Source organism: Varroa destructor, unplaced genomic scaffold, assembly GCF_002443255.2.
Source record: "Varroa destructor unplaced genomic scaffold, Vdes_3.0 BEIS01000005.1, whole genome shotgun sequence".
Classification (NCBI taxonomy): Eukaryota; Metazoa; Arthropoda; class Arachnida; order Mesostigmata; family Varroidae; genus Varroa; species Varroa destructor.
In genome coordinates, this window is record NW_019211458.1 from 25,527,408 (window position 1) to 25,550,078 (window position 22,671).

The 22,671-nt window shown below is 41.6% G+C and overlaps 1 protein-coding gene across 13 annotated transcripts in view; it reads left to right on the plus strand.

The window, feature by feature from the left end:
• The window catches only part of LOC111251150 (neural cell adhesion molecule 1-like), a 153,343-nt gene extending 132,506 nt beyond the window's left edge, over positions 1-20,837 (plus strand). For 4 of the 13 annotated variants that reach the window (XM_086989868.1, XM_086989865.1, XM_086989863.1 and 1 more), the window contains 5 exons: positions 1,038-1,222; positions 4,501-4,597; positions 10,351-10,539; positions 13,903-14,006; positions 14,580-20,837. In XM_086989868.1, the coding sequence (XP_086845994.1) occupies positions 1,038-1,222; positions 4,501-4,597; positions 10,351-10,539; positions 13,903-14,006; positions 14,580-14,702 (698 nt within the window). In that variant the 3' untranslated portion in view covers positions 14,703-20,837. Of the gene's footprint in view, positions 1-1,037; positions 1,223-4,500; positions 4,598-10,350; positions 10,540-13,099; positions 13,204-13,902; positions 14,007-14,579 lie in introns of all 13 variants that reach the window. The other 9 variants (XR_015328163.1, XR_015328158.1, XR_015328161.1 and 6 more) reach the window with 9 other exon arrangements.
• The last annotated feature ends 1,834 nt before the right edge of the window (positions 20,838-22,671 follow it).

The following is a 22,671-nucleotide window of genomic DNA, read 5'->3' on the forward strand; positions in this document are numbered from 1 at the left end:
AGTTAGAAGCGGCCCGAACGTGAAGAAAATCTGTATTAGGACGCTAGCACAGAAGGCAAATTATTGAATTTAGAATGATGTTCCCAATGTATAGGATGAACGTTTTTGAACAAAAGGCATACCTTTCGATTTTTAACAACTACTCGACCGCCTTTTTGTTGTGTCCTAGAGCACTATTTCTACTGGGGTATCGGAAAGGTCGACATGTTGCCTTCCTCCCTCGTATCGTTCACGTAAAGATCTAAAAATATCGATTGGGCAATGGTTCTTCATACCCTTTGTCCGATACTTGTAATGCGAAGACTGGATATTATTTTTTATATATACATATAAACATCATGTATAGACACGTGCGTTCCTTTATACTAAATAGCAAAAAGGTACTACTTTTTATCGTTGTCGTTTGTCTCTTATAATCTATTAAGCACAGAATATAAACAGCCCCCAATGCATTAGTATATACATGCATCCAATGTAGCCAGCGAGATCTTCAAAGGAACAGTTACCTATTTCTATCGTCTCGAACTTCAAAACTAGTTCAAAGTCGGTGTGTGGGAATAATTGTATATCGACATCTTCATGAAGAGCAGTCATAGCGTAAAAAGAATTTTTGCCATTTTCAAACTATTCCATTACCTGTTGGCTGACTGATCTTCACATTGAAATCACAAATATACGCATATATATGCGAAGAAAACACAATGATTCTTATTTTATTTATAATGCAAAAATACAAAACAACTTAAGAAAACTCGAACAGGGTATCATAGAACTTACACAAGTTTTTATTATTATTATTTTTTTTCATTATTCTTTGCTGCTAACTTATTAGCAGCAATGAATAATATGACGGAACTTCAATTAATACAAATTTGTTTACAATGTATCAAGTGTTGACGTTACAGAGCTGGTACGCAACAACGGTAACGAATATTCCTTGATCGGCTCTACTCAGATAGTGAAGTGACAAAGTAAGATAGACTCATCAAAGACGCTAAGCGCTCAGAAACAAGTTGTGCGTTGTTCTACTATTTCAGACCGTCCGCGCTTCAAGGACACAACTCTTGATACAAGATACGCTCGAGTCGGATCGCTAGCCAAAATCCCATGTGAAGCGGAAGGCGAGCCTCAGCCTTCGATCAAATGGCTGCGTGGTATGGAGCACCTCTACGCCCGTGAAGACTACACCATAGTTGGCAACGTTGGGACGTCCGTCCTGAATGTAAATCAATTTTTCTCAGTGTACTATGCATACTATGAGCCTTCACTTTCTGAGAAATACACGTTTATCTTCATGAACTCCTAAACATAGCGGTTGTATACATACAGGACGGGGTAGCAGTCTTTCTTTATATGTATGTATATAATAATACGTTCATTTGTTACTCCTGGTAGCTGAAGAAAGGCAGTTCTGTCCAGAGCAAGGTAACAAACTCGTCAAATAGAAAACAAAGCGATCTTTTCGGAATTCCAGAAAGGACCAGCTATTATTAAATCTTATTGCGCTGAACGAAGCATCGAACGAGACGAAAAGCTTTTTTTTATCCACCGTTGGCTATTCCCAACTCTCAAACAGCTTCTAGCTAACCCTAGCGAGATTTGCTCGAGGTAATTGGAAAGAACTTTAATAGGATTTAGACTTGAAAATTTCGAAAATTCATCAAAAGGGCTCAGGAAGTTATTTTCAATATATTCGGATTTTTTTTTATGTAGAAACGAACGGGCGTTGTTGGATTACTAGCGACGCCTCAACGGTCATATATATATTTGAAAAAAGGAAATATATATGCATACTGTCGGTGATGGCAGCAAAAGCAAATATATGATATTTAATCAGCTACCGTGTTCAGCGTATCGCTTTCGTTTAATATCACGCTCCGCCAATTGAAGCCAAGGAATGCGGCTGGCATCTGGAGAGCGGAGTGGTCCTGTTAAGGTCGTAACTTCATAAAAGCTTTCCGACTGAGTTGCTCATTAAGCCAAAAAAGACAAGCAGCGTTGGGCGTGGTACCCGCCACATTCGGGCTGTTGACCTTCTGCGTCACGACTACCTAAATGCTAAAACATCCCGGTCGTACACCACTGGGCACTTACTCGTTTACTCCTTGATCCGTGTTGACTATTAGGAACGGTTAGGCAGGTGAAGAACAGGTTTGTATTTGATAAGCACGCTAGCAAGCTCTGTTGCTCCTAGAATTGGTGTGCGACTGAAAATCGAAAAAAAAAACCGTCACATTTCCTTGCATTCTGTTCATTCTGAGCGGGCATACGCACAATATGGCCAACCGTTACTTAATAGGCTTCTGTGTAAACAAGTGTTCTTTTAGATTTAATTTAAATTTCAATAGCACTCGCTGAGTCGTGCCGTACCGCCACGGTCATGAACTGACGAGTAAATTTTGAGTCGGGATGTAGCATTCTTATTCACTCGGACCGCTTTCAGTCAACCGTGACGCCACTTGAAGCAAACAGGCTGAGTGAAGGCAAGGAACATGTACGAGGCCGATGCGAAACGTGCATTAGCCTTAAGTGAAGTAGCTGTTGACGGGGTCCATCCAGTCACCCGCTGTTGGGAAGGAATGTTGATTGGGCCTGGTGGCTGGGAAAATGCTCAATGCAGAAAGGCTTCAGCGACGGTGCTAAGCACCGGGTGAATGTAAAGGCTGCAAATGGTCTCCTTCCAACTGGGACACTGAAACGGGGGTTGCAGGTGCGTACTATGAGAATGGGGTGGAGAGACATCGCAGCTTCGACAGGCGCCCGATCCTGTCACGCGACAACCATGGGAACTCCGAATAGCAGCTTGGGTGCTGGTCAGGTTTGCTATTGCTTCGGCCCAGGGTGCACTTGCCATTAGGACCATAATGGGGGGCGAGAAAAGACAGACTGAACTACAAAGACGGCATTTCTCCCCGGTAAATCACGGGAAGCAATACAAATTCGGCAGCTCATTTGGAATCATACGAGAGGGCAGCCTAGGGGAAAATCTAGTGAGACGAAGAAGCTGAACTGATTATAAAGAATCGTAGGGACTTCAGACTTTGCGCTCACATATTTGTTCGCGATGGATCAAAAACGTGTTATCAGCCGTACAATTTCGGAGTAGAATTCTTTTTAACTTAGAGACAAATGTACAGTTAGAAGAAAGTATGTCGATTTCACTAGATGATAAAAGCCTAATGAGCCGTTCGACTCGAAAAGCCTGGTCCTGTTTCACACAGCTGATTCAGTTAATGCAGGATTTTCAAAAAAATCAATCCACGTTCTGAATTTCATGGAACTCCCACATGAACTTATAAACAGATGCGTATTGAAATAATCTAGTGATCCAGACTAGTCATCCTTGTCCAGAAAATAAGAAGGAACCAAAGACTGCGTTATAACCGCGATAAACATTGCTCTAATCGGTCGAACTACTTTCTGCTCCAGAACACTTCAGTAGTGACAGTGTATAGAACAACTCCTACATATGGATATTTCACGTTCGGGTGTACGACACTCGCACTTGTAATGCCCTGATCATGTTTTCTATTCCGTTAAAGACATGTAAAAATAGATTTCGACTTGTACGTCTGCCAGCTGACATCACGTGTCGTTTGATCAGCGTTGACTTCATGGTTCTGTTTCTGATCGCTGAAAATCAAGTTTGATGCAGAACTGCTTTCTGTGCTGAGCTCTCAGGATGTTCTCGACGACCAGTCAAATGGCCTTAGCCACTCATGCTGTTTGTAGCTTATCACCCCTCGGAGGGACTATGTACGGGTGCCTGTGTTAGCAGTAGTTATACTACGCGAGTAATGGCGGCAGGATTTGAATCTGATCATGGAAAAGCGCATCATAATTACTATTCATATTGTTTCTCTCTCCGAGCGGCAAATATTACGTATGTCAAAAAAAGCCGTGGCATGCAATAAGCGTACTACGGTTTTTTTAGAAGTCCTTCAATAGACGCCTACAGTATGGCTCACGTTGACGGTCGATCATCAATGCATCACAGCACTTCCAGTATTACTAAATAGTAAGCTCGTTAAGCCCAATACATGTTTGCCTAGGCTGAAACTAGTCATGTGACGGCAATGAGTAACGGAAGTAAAGCTTCGCTTATATAATTACATCGCATCTGCCTCCTAGTCAACCTTGACTTCAATGTAACTAGCATAATATCCGGACACACTGCCAAGTTTGGCCAACAGAAGTAACTTATTTTTAACTTACTCACATAATTTAAGGCTACTCACGATCATCGAGCTGGTCTCGGAGGCAGCGATTCGTTTTAACAACCGCTTGCCGGTGCAAGGGTGACCACATATATATATATATCTATATGTATGTATATATATATATATATATATATATATATATATATATATATATAGACCATTTATGTATAGACATGTATAGACCAGTTAGCATATATAATTTATATAACTTTTAATGCAAGAATGATCATGAATTGTTCTGTTATCTTGTTGCCCACTGCTCTTTGCCATTTGATTTCAGATTGATGTGCGAGATCACTCGTACTACGGCGTCTATACGTGTCATGCACAGAACGAGCTTGGCCCAAGCGAGAAAGCGATCGAACTATTGGAAGGAGGTAAACAAATCAAGAGACAGCTAAACACTAACATACATACACACACCTCTACACATATTTGCTTTGCCATATAGTTTGCAGTAAAGGGCGGTTCGCCACACAAGAGAGCGTATTGATATAAACAGAAATACGTTGATTCAAATAGACGTATCAATATTTTCTACCAACACATCCCATTTAATAATAATTTTATAAATAAACGGCGTTTTAACAGTGAGTTCCATTATTTCTTGAAATCGTTCCTGGATATTTGGAGTTCTCTCGCTACGTGTCCCCTATGTAACCGACTCGCGTCGAATTCTGCTCACACATGGAGCGTGTCCATACAGCCCATTTAAAGGCGTTGACCCAGCAAAACCTATGGACCACTAAACGGACTTTAAAATTGTCTACATGTACATGTACATTAAATTTAAGAAAATGTGAGACAAATATGAATGATACACTGAGCCTTTTTCATTGAAAAAAAGCTAAACACATTTTCGCATTAGGACTTAATTACTGGGTAATTTGAGCGTACGAGGCAACATTGCGATCAAAATCCAAGATCTAAACTTCTGTTTAGTATTATCATTTTTTTTCTAGATAAATCAAAAGAATAGCGCAAATTCTTTTGTGTAAAAAAAAAAACTCTACCGAGTTTAACGTGACCCAGTGACATTGTAGGGATGACGTTGACCCTCACTCTTCAACGCCTGGAACAACAGGGCATATAAACAGCTTTGGGTTAGTTGCCGGCCGCTTTCATTTTATTTGAAGAGCTTCAACTGTTTCAAGAGTGGCCGACGTAACACAACTGTCATCCTAGCACCATGGTCACATGAACTAATAGGCTGAACAGCATAAATTAACGTAGCTAACATTTGTTTTTTTTCCTGATTTCCCCATCGCTTGCTGTGGAAACGGCGTTCACGCGTTGAAACCAGTTTGCTGAAATACTAAGTTCTTCTCATAGTCGTTTCTACTTCTATAAAAATATAAAGAAATTGCGCTGATATTTGCGTTTTTTCTAATCAATGCCATGATCCCCTGTGCGAGGTTTTTAACACCGCCCGATCAAAGCCGTTGGCCCAGTTCGTTCATCAAACAGACGCAGAAGTGGAGCCGGAGAACATTTATACAATTAATAATAAGAAGTAAAAAATAGGAAACAGGTTTTCATGCCTTACCGCTGACTCGCTGTTACCTCTTTCGAAGACGAGTCTGTATTTATCGCAATGCTCAGTTCGCCTCTTGAGCGCAGTTCTCCGTCGATCATTGCCTGCTGCCTGTGATTCCACGCCATCAACCCAGCCATAATCCTTTCGCACGCTCCCGTGGACCCGCACCCGCATCTCGATCTGTGACGGCCCTTCGCCCAGCAACTCTGCGGTGCGTTTTCTCTACTGTAGAGTTCTACCGACTCCTACCACTGTCCTACCACCGCCGTTGTGACCAAACGTTAATCTGTTACTCAATAAATGCTAGTCGAATGGAGCCACCGACTCGCACGTAAATAGAGATACAGACACCTGAGCAGATTCATATATACAGTAGCATTAGTAAGCCCTATTTGGTCGCTTGCTAGACCGTGAATCTCAGATGGGTCTCTTTTGTCCAGTAAAGCCAGCAAGCCCTATTACTACTAATGATAATAGCAATGATTACAGTGGCGAGCTGATGCTGGTGTTTAGGGTTTTTCCATAACTTTGGATGCGCTTGTCGCGAGAACGATTTTTTAGTGATTAAACTATGCTCGATGAGACTTCGTTGTTTTCTAGAGTACTTCGTTCAGTAACTGGTTGCGTAGAAAAGTAGCGGTCACTCCAACCAGCTATGCTCGTTTAACTAATAATAACAACTACTATGATTGATAACAATAGCTATTCAAACGACCATTGTTGTTAATCTACCTCGTTGCACGACATGGCTATTGTTGAATGAGTCGTTCCATGTTGTTGCTGTTGTCGTAAGTGACCTTACCTACATATACAAAACATAATACGGAGGTCCGCTTATAAAACGAAGGTTTATATCCTTGTTCCATCCTGTTCTACAAATTTCTTATTATATTAAATATCCGAATACAGTGGGCAATTAGCAGCGCAGGTGGGTGAGGCAGTTGCGGCTAAGAAACGTGAACGAAAACGTTATTACACTTAATCAGATCATAAAGGCAATATGCGTGTGAGAAACATCAGTCTTTTTAGATGAGCTTTATTAAAGCTTATTCTAGCTAGCAAGATATAGTAACTACTAGAGACGTCTGCATATACCAAATAGTAAGCTAAATTTTATTACGTTGTTCTTGCTACGTTTTCTTTCTGTTAAACGAACAAGTAAATCTATTCGAACATTTCTTACTTACACAACCCCTAAAAATTAACCTTTCATTGATCGGCTCATCTTGAAGTGTCAGTAAATATTTAGCGTCTTTCAACGCCAGTCACTTCCTACATAGCCACCATCACGCAATCAGGTCTACCGTCTAAGGATCTACCTCCTTGGCCCGTCCACAAAACCACATTCGAAGACAGCTGAACTTCTCTCTTGCTTTTTTCTAACTATCCAGTCAACGTCACCTGACAGCGTTACATGTTCCTTTTTCAGTAGAATGGTTTTTTAGGATGAACCCTACCCCCCTGCCTCTACGTAAGTTGTGAGTTTTGCCGGCATCGACAGTACGTATGCCGTCTGCAATACTTGATTCAGTTGTCGTGGCGGTGCTAGCAGTCCTGGTGAATACAGCTTTTGCCTTGTAGGCATCACGTAACCTACCATTGCCAAGAAGCATATCCTTCGTCTAGCAAGCCCCTGCTAGTCGCCCTCAGGCAAACTTCCCTCGCTACATCGGTCGAGTTAGTAACCACAAAAACTGGTCGATCGTTGCTTGCCAACTTCGGGTTGAATCTGCTCCTGCTGCGGTGGCGGAGGCTTTATCGACTTCGATCCCCCATCTCCTTCCGAACCGTTTCTGGCCTAGGACTGTGCCCTAACGGCCGTGCTAGTCCATGTGTAACGAGCGTCCTGTCGGCGTCTATGAAAGCAGGTTCCTCCTGTCCCCCCTCCCTCTCTCTCTCTCCCTTTCGACCTATCTTGTTACTCTTACGTACTCCTGATGCTTCTATGTCCTCGTTTCTTGTGCGAAGTTGCTCTCAATGTACGTATGAACTTGCTATACCCCCGCCGCAGTGAAGCGGTGGGCGGCAAGCAGTTTGGCGTCTGCCAGCCGCAACTCACCCCTTGAATGAGTAGTAACAGGAGTGGCAGGCTGAAAGAACGAAATAACTGTTTCGCCTACCGTTGCCTGTGCAGGAAAGACTTCGTAGGATAAGCTTATGCTAGTTCTGCGCTGACTGAGAGGTATAGTGGCGTTGCTGGACGAGGCGCGATGTGAAGTAGGTTTCAATCAATTTCCTTACTGGTCTGGATGGGTGAGCAAGGTATACCATCTATTGCCAAGTATCCTCTAACCCCCTGTTCGATTGGAGTAACACCGATAGCAATTGATGATACGATCGGTTCGAACAAAACCACACGTCAACAAAGCTACTACCCGCTGGATATGGTGACTAGACAAGATAATAATCGTAACGAGAAAGCAGCCAGTGAACTCGACGAGAACGAAGCAGTCGTTCACACAGACACAACAGCAACTGCGAAATGAACACTGACGTCAACAAAAGCTCCCTGAACCTTTTTATTCAAGTGTCAAGAAACGAACTGTATTTCCTAAATGGACTCCAACTTACATGGTTCGGCCTTGAACGCCTAGTCGGCCTTGAAAAGGCTGTCTGTGCGAGTTAAGGGGAGCAGAAAAATAATGGGTGCTTCACGCGGAGGCAAATAAGATCTCTGCTAACAAATACGACATGGCTTCAAATGATTTTTTGAAACACTTAACTTAACGACTTTTAGTTGACAAGTCTAAAAGAGGTCTTAGGTCAAGACTTCATTTTTGGCACAGTTATGGCATGGTATGTAGCTCAGGCAATGCCATTGGGAAGCTAATCACTCTCTTCTATGTGTAAGGTCCACTTATGTGATGAATTCCTCTGTAAGCTTTCGATTTCTCACTGTTTCGGCCACCCATTCCTAGAAGCGATCAAATTAGCCTCGATTCAGGTTTCGGCATTGTGAGCACCTATATTTTTTTTGCATGTGATTGCTTGTTGGTTTAAAAATTATTTTTCTTAGGCCTCAGCATACGTAACATTTGGCGAGGAACTGACAGAACAAACGCTTCTAGCGAGTTGAAATAGAATTTGTTAGAAGCCAGGGAACTTAGATGGCTCTTTTTTATGCTCTTCTTTCGATGAAGTCCTCTACGTCGTGTCTCAAGTTAGCCTCTGTCGAAATCGAGAATCGATTCTATGTTCCGCGGCTACGCTAATGGCGAGGTTGCCTTGCCTTGCCTTGCCTTGCCCGCCGCTGGTTCTAATGCCGACGCTGGTATTTCAGTGTTTTTTTTTTTAACTTGCCACGCTATCAGAAACCTTGATTCAACTCTCTGATCTCCTTCCCGTTCTGTTATAGTATGTATATCTAACACGAATCAACAGCTCGCAAGCGACGGCCCCATGTCATCTTCGTCGTTGCTTCCATTCGACCATCCATCTAGGCCAATGGTGTACTTTTGTCAAAACTTGCATTATTTACCCTTTGGGTTGGTGTATTCGCGCTCCGCTTACCAATGGCTTATTCGCACAGCGTCATACATGCAACGCTTGCAACTAACTGCAAGCCGCGGGAGGGGAATGAAGCGAAACGCATATCCGTCGTTTGTATAGAGTTGCCCGTTTGGTAGCTTGAAGAAAAGTTTTTTACGCGGCCACTTGCTGCGAAGAAAAAATTTTTGCTAGTTTTTTTATTTTGGTCCAGCCCAAGTGAAAGCTACGAAGCTTGCCCACGTTTCTATCCGGCACAGCTAGAGGTGCCTAACAATGGGCTTTATGCTAGTTTGAAGTGCAAAATATTATAATAAATATAATAAAACAATATAATAAATTAACAAAATACAATGTTGCTGGTGTGTCAGGGCCGAGATGGATGATAGATTCGATGATGGCATTTCGCCGGCCTCGTCGTATTTGGTGGCAGAATGAGTGGCAGAGTACTCAGCGGTGAGCTGTGGAAGTTGAGGTGCAATTGCAATCACAAGACTAAAACATGATAATAAAGGGATGAGCGTCTGCTTTAGGTAAATGGCAGACAACAAAATCATTTTATGCAAGTTTGGCACGACAGCTTATTGATACATACTCGCGGTCTGCCTACATTTAAAATGGCGGCGAACGTTGCGTTCGTTATTTAGAATGCTACAACGCTCACGTGTTTAATAAAAGACGCCACCTAACTTTTCTCTTTAAAAAGTATAATAATTTAGCGATTTTCCGCAATGGTCAAATTCGAGCGGTTTTTTTTATTGTTGGCTTGTTCTCTGCGGCAGATCGTCTCCTAAAGTCACGCCGTTAAATGATACTAGAGACTAAATGGTAAAAGCTACTACCTGTGAGTCAGATGATAGTCGAAGTAAACATTCCTACTGACTAGAAATCGAGTATCAGGCGACAGGTTATCACAGAGTACACTCATACTATAAAATGTTTCAAACCTTTTTTCAAAACCTGGTTTGGCGGTAGAATAATAGAGCGTAAACGGGTTTTCCTTTACAACCCCACGGACTTCCAGCAAATGGCCATATCTGGCCAAACAGCAAAAAATGAATTTGCCCGTCTGCAGTTCCAATTTCTTTTCTTGAATGACTATTGCAGGTGCACCAGTTGCGCCTCGGGTCCGAGTTGTCGAGCCTGACAGACCCAAGAAGGACACCATCGTCCTGCACATTGAGCACGACGAGGACGACATGAACAACGATCTAGCCGTACACACCTTCCGAGTCCAGTACAAGACAGACGAAGGAACCTGGGAGACGGCCCCTTCGGAAGAGTATCAGTTGAACGGTAAGAGTATAAAACAAAGCGGGACCCACTATCAAGAAAATGCCAATATCAACGATAGACATTGGCATTTTACTGATACTTAGAATAGTACGTCTGAGGAATTATTAACATTTTTTCCCATAGTCCAATTTTTTTTGTGAAATATCATTTTGCAATTAAGCTAGACATAAAAAAAAAACTCTTAAAGCTAAACCTTCCCTATTTATAAATATAGGAAGCTAATCTTTAGAGGGAAACACAGCTAAATTCATTTAATTGTGTAGGGTGGTACGTCCTCCTGATTTGTATTGCTTAACCCCGAAACCATCCTCCTAATTGCTGATGCCAGCAAAAAAATGCGTACGGTTCTCAAAAGCGAAACTGTAATATTAGATCAACGCGACGTAATTAATAGAATCCAAAGGAGCTGCACAGTTAGTCCTAGAGATACGTAGGAATGGGCCTGAATTGCTTAGATCAAAGCACAGTGCCTGTACGTGTATTTGCATGTTCGTCCATAGACATATTTATATCGAAGCTGATCCAAAGACAGATTGGTTGAAAATCAAATCAAGGTTAACTGACTGGCTAATTTGGATTGGTAATGGTCGAATATAAAGGTCAGTGTCGATATTCTGTCTGGCAGTGTCGGGTCCAATCGGGGTTAATACACCCATTACCTCGAATATCGCTCAGGTAGTATAGATTCCGGCGGATTTGATGTAGTCGACAGCTTCGATATATGCAAGTCACTAGAGTAGCTCAATGCCTGCTAATGGAAGGGACCTCACGAGCCTACATATAATACAATACATGGTTGTTTTACTAACGAGTTATTTGTGTGTCGTAAGCTTTCGATCTGCTATTTTTGTTCTTGTCCAATATGTAACCTCAAGGTTGTCGTAAGTACCGGCGACGCTGAGCCTTGGATCTGGAACTGCAAGCCTATGTGCTAGCTATTTACTTCAATGCTGACCCTGTCTAAATTATCAAATTGCGACGGTCACGGATAACTCATCTATCTCTTATGCTGTATTAGCTTAAATTCGAACATGTCGTTAAACTAATTCATTAGTGGAGTATTGTTACTAGGATTAGTAGTCTTTTTCATTGCGTGATTCGTGAAAACTCGCGAATCACCCAATTGGTCATGAAGTCGTAGTAGATCTTGTTGAAACACCAGATTTGCTTTAGCGCAGTACATTACACGGGTTTCGCTGTGTTTTTGCGTTATGTAATTCCGATACGTTCCTCTGTCCCTATAGCATCATTTGATTGCGGCCACATCAAAGGGTGCCCTTGACTTTTGAGATGACTTTTGATGGGCTCCTGCTCCAACGTATCTTCTTTTGAAACAAGGGTACGGGGACGAGTTGTGGCTTTGCATTTCCTCCGTCGCAAACCTTTTCTGTTTCTCTGGCCATCGGTTTTTCAGTCCAACCTGAACGTTGTACATGTCCCTCAGTGCGTGTCCTAGCATGCTAGCGATCCAAGTAAATCTCAGTATCCTGGTTTCCTTTTGACTCTCTGCTTCTGCTATTTTTGTTTTTTCTGGGATACTACTTATCATTGCAAAAAAGTGGTATGGTTCGTGACAGCAGTGTATTGGCGTGCTCTGTTTTGTTGTTACAGAGTGTTTGAAAGGGAAGATACATGCGGGAGTATTGTAGCTCATACGGCTAGTGAGTTTCGGTGAGAGTTGCTACAGAGTTAATAAATTTAGCCTACCTCTTGTGGGTCAGACGCAGGTCGCCACAGGGGCTACGGTGTGATTCCAACCTTTTACCAACAACCGGTTACATCGGACCTGACCGTCCTCATGCATTAGCTAGCTCGGTTCGCTGGTTCATTGCTCCGCTTGTTACACAGATGTATTAGCTTAGCGTTTTATATCAGCATAAGGACGAGGCTAATCGGAGATGGGAGAAGAAGGTAGAAAAAATACACTTAGACACCAGCCTGTCTCAATGACTATTACTATTACTGCTCTTATTATCACAAAGTACACAGAAGTAGTAGTAAAGACTAGGGAGCCCTAAAGTAAGCCCCGTCGCGACGGTCCGGTTTATCACACTCTTCGTTCAGACAGCAACTTTCCTATGGCAAAAGCTCCCCGTTCAGCTGCTACCTGTTGCCCTTTGTCCTTGAGCTGTGTCCTGACTTTTCTTGGGCCTGCCAGATGTACGATGGGGCACGAATGAGAGGTAGGGTCTTAGAGCAAGTCGGTAACTAGCAGACGTCAGGTGTGTACCACGTACAGGGATGTGGCTTCACTGCAACACCGGCACGTTTGCTATTAGTACCGCGTTTCTGATTTCCTTTTGCATGACGCAAGACCGGGTTGAACCGAACTGGTTAGGCAGGAACTTTACCTATCTCGGTTCACCTTTTCTTAGTGTAGACCCTGTAGAATAGATGCAGTGTAGGGCAGTATCGCTTGCTATCTCCAAACCTCGTGCTTCTGAGGCTCAGTTTTTACGGCCCTTTTCAGCCGATACAGCGGCGGCTGTCGCCGCTGCAGCCAACCATGAACGGAGCGATGTCTAAAAATATCTTTTCTTCCTTTCTGTTACATGCGTAGGATACACGCATACGCCAAACCGCCTGGCTTGTCACGCGGTAAGGACGCCGGAGGAGATGCGCAAGTTAGCTAAAAGACAAAGAGGGGATATGTAAAGAATTGAGGTACACGGTTGCTGAGGGTGCTACTATCGGCTAGTAAAAGAGTTAAAAGCAAGCGTAGTTAGGGAAAGCTGTACGGTAGAGATAAACTAGTTGTTTCTTACCCCGGTGACGTCATGCTCCAATGCCTACTAGATAGTACGCAACCGATAACGAATAAAATTTATCTGTAATACGTTAGAATGTTAGATGCGAAATTCATCCCACCGACGACGAAGTACTAACTAATATATATATCAGTTTTGCGTGACCTTCGATACGGAGATGTATATATATATATATATATATCCGTTTTGAAGCTCACGCAAAATTGATAAGTCAGCTATTTACTTGTAGTGAAACCGATCAAAGTGGGACGCAATTATTCAATTGTCTGAGCACCTCAGTCGATACCACACTAAGCTCCCATGCAACGGGAATGTATATGTACGTCTCGTTCCTTATGTACGCGTAGGCATAATTATGATTATCTCACTCAGCATGTAAATAGCTGTTCTACAGAAACAGCCCATCGAATCCGTGTCAGGTTCCGGCACTGGCAGCGTGACATTGTTGCGTCGTAACGACTGACATTTGTTGTGTTCGTTAACATTTTCTTGAAAGATTTATTAACTCGGTATGTTTTCAACGCCTTTAATATCGTTTCATTTTTGGTTTCTCTAATAAATAATACTTTTAATAATTTTTCTATTTCTCCTTTAGCAGACCGCCATCCGCAATATGAGCTGCGGCGTCTCAACACGAACACGAGTTACGTAATCCGGGTCGCTGCCAAGAACGCCGCCGGCTACTCAGACTTTTCACAGGTTTGTGTTGATGGAATTGGCTCAATTTATAGGATAAAACAGATTTAATTTTGTCCAATTTATACGTATGTTTATGTGTACAACTGAAGATCAATAAGAGAAGCGTTTACAATAGAAGAAAATGCCCACAATATTTACGGGGGTTCGAAATTGGGTGATAGATGTGTCATTTTACTAGTGGTAACATTTGTGCTTCTGCTCTATGAGATGAAGATACATCTGACACAAGCATTTGTAAGCAGTATAATATTTTCAGGGCTAAGCATGATTATTTATTCGTTCATTGTAAAATTCAGACTTACATTTACATCGCCTTATGCTTCACGGCGAGAAAAAAATATTTAAAGGTATTTGCATTTAAAGAATACCAAACGATGGAAACGTTATATTGACCTCATTGCGCTGAACTGCCGAATTGATTTAGCACCGATTCTCCAAACAGAGATATTCTTTTTTTTAGTTTATCGTCAATACCTTATCTGATAACAGTTGCTATTCTGGTTTGTTTTTTCTTGCCTTTTTGTTAATTGTTTTTCTTCTGTGTCCTCGCCATCGTATATCCTACAACTTTAGGAACTCTACCACCGCACGCAGAACATGGACTATCAGCGGGCTCCAGTGGCTGTTTCGAGTCAATTGTTTGCCTCAACGCTGCCTCTGTTCTTCCCTTTGATATTACTTCGGCAGAGACTTTAAAGCCAATTGAAGAAGTGATTTTCTTCACCTCTATGACAACCATTTACCAAGTGTATACCAATCCGCCGACAGCCGTGAAGTAGCGTATCAGTGAGTTACCAAATACCTAAACGTTCAACAAAGCCCATCTTAAACGCTAGCCAGGCGATCTTCTTTCGTTGATGTGTAGAACATACATACATACATACATTCAGCTTTCCACAACTACGCCTCGTCGTATCTGGTACGTTCCGCCGCTCCTACCATCCCTAGAATAACCAACCCCATTTACCCGCTATCGAGCCGATCAAGCCAGGGCTAAGCCAAATACAAATCTCAAAATAGAAACTAGTATTAATAATAATCATAGCGGAAACTACTGCACAACAGAACTCGATACTAAGCACAACTTACTATTGAGAAATAGCTATTGCAACAAATGACAGTCAATCAATTAATTGATTGATTCACTATCCATCGATTCAGTAATAGTTAAATAAAAGAGATAGTAATAAACCGATCAAGGCCATGGACACGGCTAAAGAGTTGGTTCGACATTCACCAACAGTGATAATAAGGAAGGTATGAGTACCAAAGTTAGAATCGTCGTTTAGTCTATATCAAACAATGTTCATTTCAACTGTAAGAAACCAACAGACAAATAGACGGTAGTCAAAATTTTGATTGTCCGACCTCGCAGTTTTCAGTTGTCGGCCTCAGTGAACGTAAGAAACACCAGACCAATCAATTCATACAGCTCTATGAAAAGCTGCGCCCCAGGCCAAAGCAGACCTGGCTAGACTTGGCCAGGGTCATCATGCTCTCATTGGTAAGTGTACGGCGTATTGAGAAAACCTGTTTTAAGCACGTGCGTGCCAACAGTAGCATGGCGGGGGTGCGACTGCGGCGGCACTCCATTCAGGTGAGGGGAGACTAACCTCATCAGCAAATAGATATGTTATCTTGGAGAGGGATCTAAAACAGGGCCTGTCGTCATGTGGCCTCGACGACACCAAACAAGGATAAACGAACGTTTGCTTAAACCTGTAGGAGACGTCAGGAGGACTTTGGGATGAAGGCATGTGCCACCACGGCAGTGTTGCCCATTCGTTAATTTGTTCATCGACTCTTGCATTTATAAAACCTTCCGCCTGAGTAATCGGGAGCGGGAGCGAAAATTGATAAAAAAAAATAAGGAGCAAAGAGAAATAATTACAGGGAGAGCAAGGAAAAAACGTTAGAGGCCTGACAGCCGAACCCCCGAGCAGGTGCACGGCATTTTAGACCCACTTAAGACTAGGAGACAACGCAATGCCAACCCGGTGGATAGCTGGACGGATCGGCAATTGAAAGGGCGCGGAAGGAGGGTCCACAGCGCACATACACACGCCAGAAACGCTGATGTAAATCGACCACTTAAAGGCAACCCGGCTGCGACGGGCGGAACGAAAGCTTGATTTAGGTAGATTTTGACGGGAGAAAATAAAAGGTAGATTGATTTGGAGAATCATTAGAAATGGGAGCAACGATGAACAGACTAAGGAGAAGACAGAGATCCAAATTAAGTTTGGCGTATTTGCTTTACCACGCCTTCCACAACAACAATGTTATTAACAATATCTACGTAAGTTTTACTAGCATCGCAATATCAAACTAAGGTCTAAACTCGTGATTCCGGTGTTTGGAAACCTAGGAAACCTAACCCAACCTAACCTGAGAAGCGAGATAAAGAAACGAAAATTGGTCATCAAAACATCGCACTTCTCATCATGATACAACTCTCGAACACAATCCTGTCGATGACTGTCAGCTACAACTGCAACTATGCTATTAATTTATATAGAAAAAAAAAAAAGGCTAAGGGAAAGCGCCAAACATTATATATATATATATCAATTATTATTATCAGCAGCGGTGGTAACCCCATATTTACAAAGGAGCGGCGGGATATAGATATGTAAACAAAGGTTATCTAGTAAATATTACGGTTGGCCCGCATATAAGCGATGCGCGAAGGAAATACGACGAGACGAAAATGATCAATACAACGACCGGCTGAAACCGTTACTGGATTGCATAATGTGATTAACACATCGACCGCAACAATGGCAAAAAATACTTATATTATTACTGATAAACTATTGATAGTGGCAGCATGACGACATCAACAGGCACCGACGGAAAGATCGACAATACTTGTTGAAGAATCACTTGTCTTGATGTTGCTAATAACGAGGGAAAAGGACCGATAATTAATTGAAAACAACATAATGTACTAGGAAAATTATATACACACATAGGTATCTCGGTTGAATTAAATAACAATGAAAGCAAAGAAAAGGGGGAGAGTAGCTGTAAGTATAAGGAAGGTAATTTCGTAATAAAGAATCAACTAAATCTTTCTAAGCGCACCGAAAAGCACAGACACTTCCTACACAGACAATGATACTTACCTAAACCGAAAACGAATGTTTGTGTGTATACAGAAAAAGAGCTAACAATTAATAATTAAACAACGCATAGAGATAATATCACGGAATAAGCGTCTGTAACAATCCTCCACGACTTCCACCCAGACCTGCTATAAGAATCTCCGACGTCAAAGGCCCTTCCTTTAAACCTGTAGAGACCCCGAAAAACGTCCTTGTACCACTCATCACCGTAACGCTTACGCCAAACCTTATCAGATTCAATCTTCATTGTAAAGTATACTTGGGTAAGAGAAAGAGGAGTAAAATAGGTGATATAACATAAATCTAGTACGACTAGATTTATATATATATATATATATATATATATATGAGTCTAGTCGAATATTCGTATTGCCAGAGGTATATTTGAGAGGCTGCCTCCGATTGAACATGCAACGGTACCCTGTAAGAAAGTAGCGCAGGCAAGGCTCGCATGACCGGTGACGTCATTGTACTTACTGCCGCTGTTTGTGCTTAGAGAAAAAGGGAACAACGAGAAACGCCACTCATCATGTAAAAATAAGGGGAACTGAATCCTCAAGAATTGTATGGAGTTGTATCATCGCCTAGTCCGGTCACTTGAACGGACTTGTCGTACCCCTCAGACGTGTACGGTGTTGATTGATACTAACGAACAAAAACTTCATTGTAAATTATTCAAAGCCGATTGTATGAAAAAGGGGCTATAAACAAGATGGACATAATAACTGGCACTGTTTAAGTATGGAACGAATACGAGTGTGTTAGCGTGTTGAACATGTGCAACAACGATATATACAATTTAATGATGCGAGCCACATCAGTCTATAATAATATAAACTTCATAGCATGAGCGATAACAACGCTAGCGGTATTCGTCGAAGAAACTCACTACTGTGACACAAAGACACCCACGTCAGACGGTGCAAGACTTCGTAAAATTTAATTCAACGTTCTCTATACATCACGATTACAAGCCCGAGTGAAAGATCTGCGTTTGGTCGGTGTAGTCCTGCTTGCTGACTTGTACATTCGCTCAAAGTACATACTGGTTCCACCTAAGTCTTGTAGATTCGCCGGTCAGGCTACGAAAACGAGCATCCTGCAACGGCCAAACGTCCTTTTCACGCTGGCCGCTTAGGCTTTTGATCGTTACTATCGATCGTCACTTTCTTCGTGATGTTCTCATTGTGGTCACTGACCATTGACATGATCCTGCCTTTAAACCGAACTGAAGACCGTTGAAACATGGACAAAGAGAAACCTTCTACTAGTGCGATGTTGTAACATGTCAGTACATCAATGTGAGAATACCCCGACGGCTGACCACAGATAGGTCCTTTTTCGATCTAAGGGGTTGGTGCACTGTAGCAAAGACATCAGAAGCAATAACTATGTGCATATGATGAACTACTCTTATTTTGTTTGCTTTGTGTAAAAGCGAAAGTGGTGGCGTTGATGATTGGGTATTTTGTTCTGAATGTTGTTTGGATCTTATCCTAGACAATCTTTTTGCGCCGCTGCAACTGGTCTTGCTGTTCGTACACCGTATTAGACCTAGGCATTACTGGCGAATTTTACGACTGTATAGGTGACGCTCAATAAAAGCCGGAAAGCAGAACGCACGGGAAAAATATGGGGCATACAGATGTCCACAGACTGTGAAGCAGTACCATTCCGCGCAGTGGAGGTAGCATTTCGGAGAGGGCAACTACAATATGATGGTGTGAAACAAAGTGGGAAGCAATATGAAACAAAGATTTTTGACTAATAAAGCATAGGAGGCGCGGCCAAACCACAAAACTGGCAGATCATAATTTGAAAGGGTCAGATATATTCATAATCATTTCGGATCAAGTGTATTACCATTTGTGTCATCAGCTAGTCAGAAGACTAACTGCAAATTAAAGAAATCACGAGAGGGGGGCAATCGAACAGCCAGAAGAGAAACTGAGCAGACTAGTATTTTCAGTGGCAATGATGTGGCGCGTAGTTAATCAAGTCACTACCGCTTTTATTTGTTAGTCATAGACAGATTCATTATCTTTCAGCATTGGCTGGGGAGCCGGAGAATCCTTAGAAGTCCATTTATGCTTCGTTCGATTAGCGTGCCAACCAGAATAGTCAAGTGGGGCTGATGTGGACACGCTGCGAGAAAAAGAGGATGAAATAACATAAAAATATTGCTGAAATTTAATTCAGTCGTTGCCCGTCAGTTTAGCAGGTCCAGCCCTTAGCTGTGTTCAAAGAAACGCTTGACCTTGTTTGAAATGGGTATAGAAAGCGAAAAATACAATGTGGACGGCACTACGTCCAAAGGCCATGGAAAGTTTAACTAAGGTTTGTTAATTGGAAAAAGCAATCGTATGTATTCTGAGTAGCAAAATCCACCAATTTACTCGAAACTTCTTTTCATTAAACTACAATCTCAATACAGAGACACGATGTCTTTTTCAGTCTTTCGCTATTCGTCCGCTAGGGTACTGTATAGGTAGTAATGTCACGATAACGCTAATAATTGCCACGAGTATCGCACTACGTTAGTACGATCATCAGTGAGATGAATACTGAAGATGAGCACAGATACGATTCTGGAACTCATGATTGAGTACAACGGGTCTTCGAGAAGCTGCGGGTATAAAAGCGGAAACCAGCGCAGTAAAGCACTGAGCCAGCGAAAAAGACGTAGACTTTTAGCTGGAATTTGGGCTGGAAAGAGTTAGTATTTAAAAAAAAAAAAAAATAACAAATACACTCATCTTTCGGCCAGACTAGCAAAGTAACCGCTGCATGCTATGATTTTACAGTACTTCTTATAATGCCGACGGAAATGTCAGCTCTCAAGTCAAATGTGAAACGAATGGGAAACAAAATAGTATCCAGCGTGAATATAAAATGGAGCAGGAAAATGGGTTTCGTTGAACAGTTGGATAACTGGGAAGGAGCGTGGAGGCAAAGACGAATTAAGAGATGAAGCCGAAAGACAAGATTGCTGCTGCTGATGATACTGACAGATAAAATAATAAACAAGAAAATAACTTTGTAAATACGAAATGTGTTAATTGTGAATAATTTAATACAAACAGCACACGGAAACACAAAACGAAGATAATTATGATAATGCAAAAAATAATGACGAACAAGTAAGGCAACCGAGCGAAGGACAGGGAAAGAAAAAGCAATTATGAGAAGTTGTAAAAGAAGGACAGAAAAATATGTATTATTAAAAAAACAATAAAGGAACGAACGGATACAAACGATTTCGACAAACAGAAAGTGAACTGACAGGAAGATAACGACTATGCTAAATATGTGAATGAAAGGCGCTGTGACGACGTTTCCTCCTAAAAAAACTGAGGTACCATGCGAGCAAGAACTAGGGCTGGTAAAGCCAATGGGCCTACATCTATCCCCGAAGCTATAGTAATAAGCGGCGGCGCGGAAAGCCGCAAGCTTGGCAAAATTAAGCAGGACGATAGAAGCTTTAACTCGAATGGAAATTTTTTTTTAAGAAGAATGACGATTTTATTGCCATCACTACCAGTTGTATTGTAGTAGACGACAAAAAAACTAACAAAAAGTCTGGGTGGGTTAAAAAACAAAAGGGGGCGATGGCGTCGCGCGAGATGGTGCATTTCAAGAGTAATATTTATCTGTGTAATACTAAACAAATCCAAATAAAATATTTACATGTTCCTTTAAAAAATTGTCATTGCTATTAGGTACTGATGTCATGTAACGGAGACTAGTCGTTGTTGTCCGGGTGTTTCCAGAGAGTGGGAAAAACTAATAGCAGAGTGAACTGTCAACAGAATAAGCAAAGAAAATTTTTGTTAGACATAAAAAATTCGATGCCATTTTCATTATATCAGTGTAGCTCCACTAGGTGTCGCTAGCAGATTAAACGTTAGTTTGGGTATAGCCTTATTTGTTTCGAAATCACGATATATCCTCGTAGAGTTCTCGAGAAAGGTTCTATAGGTTCTTCTATCATAATAGCGCTAACTATTGCCTCTAGATTGAGCCGTAAATAGCATTTGGCACCCGTAATATTTTTAGCACTAATTCAAACGAATTCCATAACGATTTATAGCTACAGGCACGAAAAAAAATAAAAAAAAAATTCAGGTTTGTGAGGTGGACATTTACAACAGTAACGAAGTAAAGAGAGTAAATAGCTCCGAAAAGATTATAAACTCTCGTTATGCTTCATTCTAAACACAGTTTTTTTTTTTTTTTTTTTTTTTTAATGAATAATATTTCAACTCTTCAGTTAATAGTATTTTCAAGCATGGTTCGCTCGCGATAAGCTGAACAAAAATTCCACACGTACCGCTGTTATTTTTAGCTGCTAAAAAAAGTTTAGATATGCTATGTAGAATATAGATATAGCCTTAGTCAAAGAAACATGTTAAAATAATTTCTAGGATGGTACGACACCACATTTAAACATGCGCTATATGCGCTTGAGTCTTTGACCAACCATATGAACCGGCTAATGAAGCTAACATTTTGATAACATAAAAATATAACGATAGCAGGAGCTCTCTAATCTTACAAAATTGCTTAGATTTCTATCGAAGCGAGAATACTATATCTTAGGCAGCCTATAGGCTACAATTGCGTCGACTTAATCGACGGGTAACTAAGGTTTTTTTTCCTGGTCCATGGGCTGAATCTTTTAATAAATATCCTGCCAAATACTACATTTATGTTTAAATAAATGTTTCTGTCACGGTCATCGTTTAAAAATATATTCCTGTAAATCATGCAGGCCCTGCAAAGCTGGTATCAATCACGTTTGTTCGGGACGCCCATGTTGTCGCTCCTGCTGCTACTGCCTGATTTCGCCCACGAGCAAAAAATTGACTTGGTGGCAGATTTCCAAGCCATGACGTGCTTACGTTGCAAAACATAAAATATGATGACGACAATAGTAGAATCGTGTCTATTATTCCCAGGTATAATTCAACTCAGGTAGGTCAAATTTCTGGAAAAAAAAACCAATTTCTTTATGGTGTTCGAATTCTATTATTATACCCGAAGCGACTATAACATAGCTGATTTGTCTACGTTCCTCTTAAGCTTATCTGATGTCATTTTTATTTTGTTTTCACTACTGCTGGTGAACTGAGCTTGTTGGCCCATACCCATACTGCCACCGCTTGTACGCCTATCGTTATTTGGTCAATAATAAATTTCTAATAGAACAATGATTCTTCCTTGCCGAAGACAAACGGATTTCATGCTACTGCCGATATTACGGAGTGCCAGTGATGGAAATTTAGATTGTTCTTCTTATTATTTTGCTGTAAATTCTTTATACGTTGTTGCTGCTGCACTTAAGCTTCCCGCTGTACATCTTCATCAGCACTTGCCGCTGCCGCGGTTATTACCTGCGGTATCACTGCACAGATTCGACGAGTCGTAAGTGGCTGGGTTGTAAAGCCTCACAGCACGCGCAAGGAAATACAGAACTGATATTTAAGGGCAGAGGAGCAGGAATTGGTGGTGAAGGGCGTTCTCGGGAACCGGAGGCC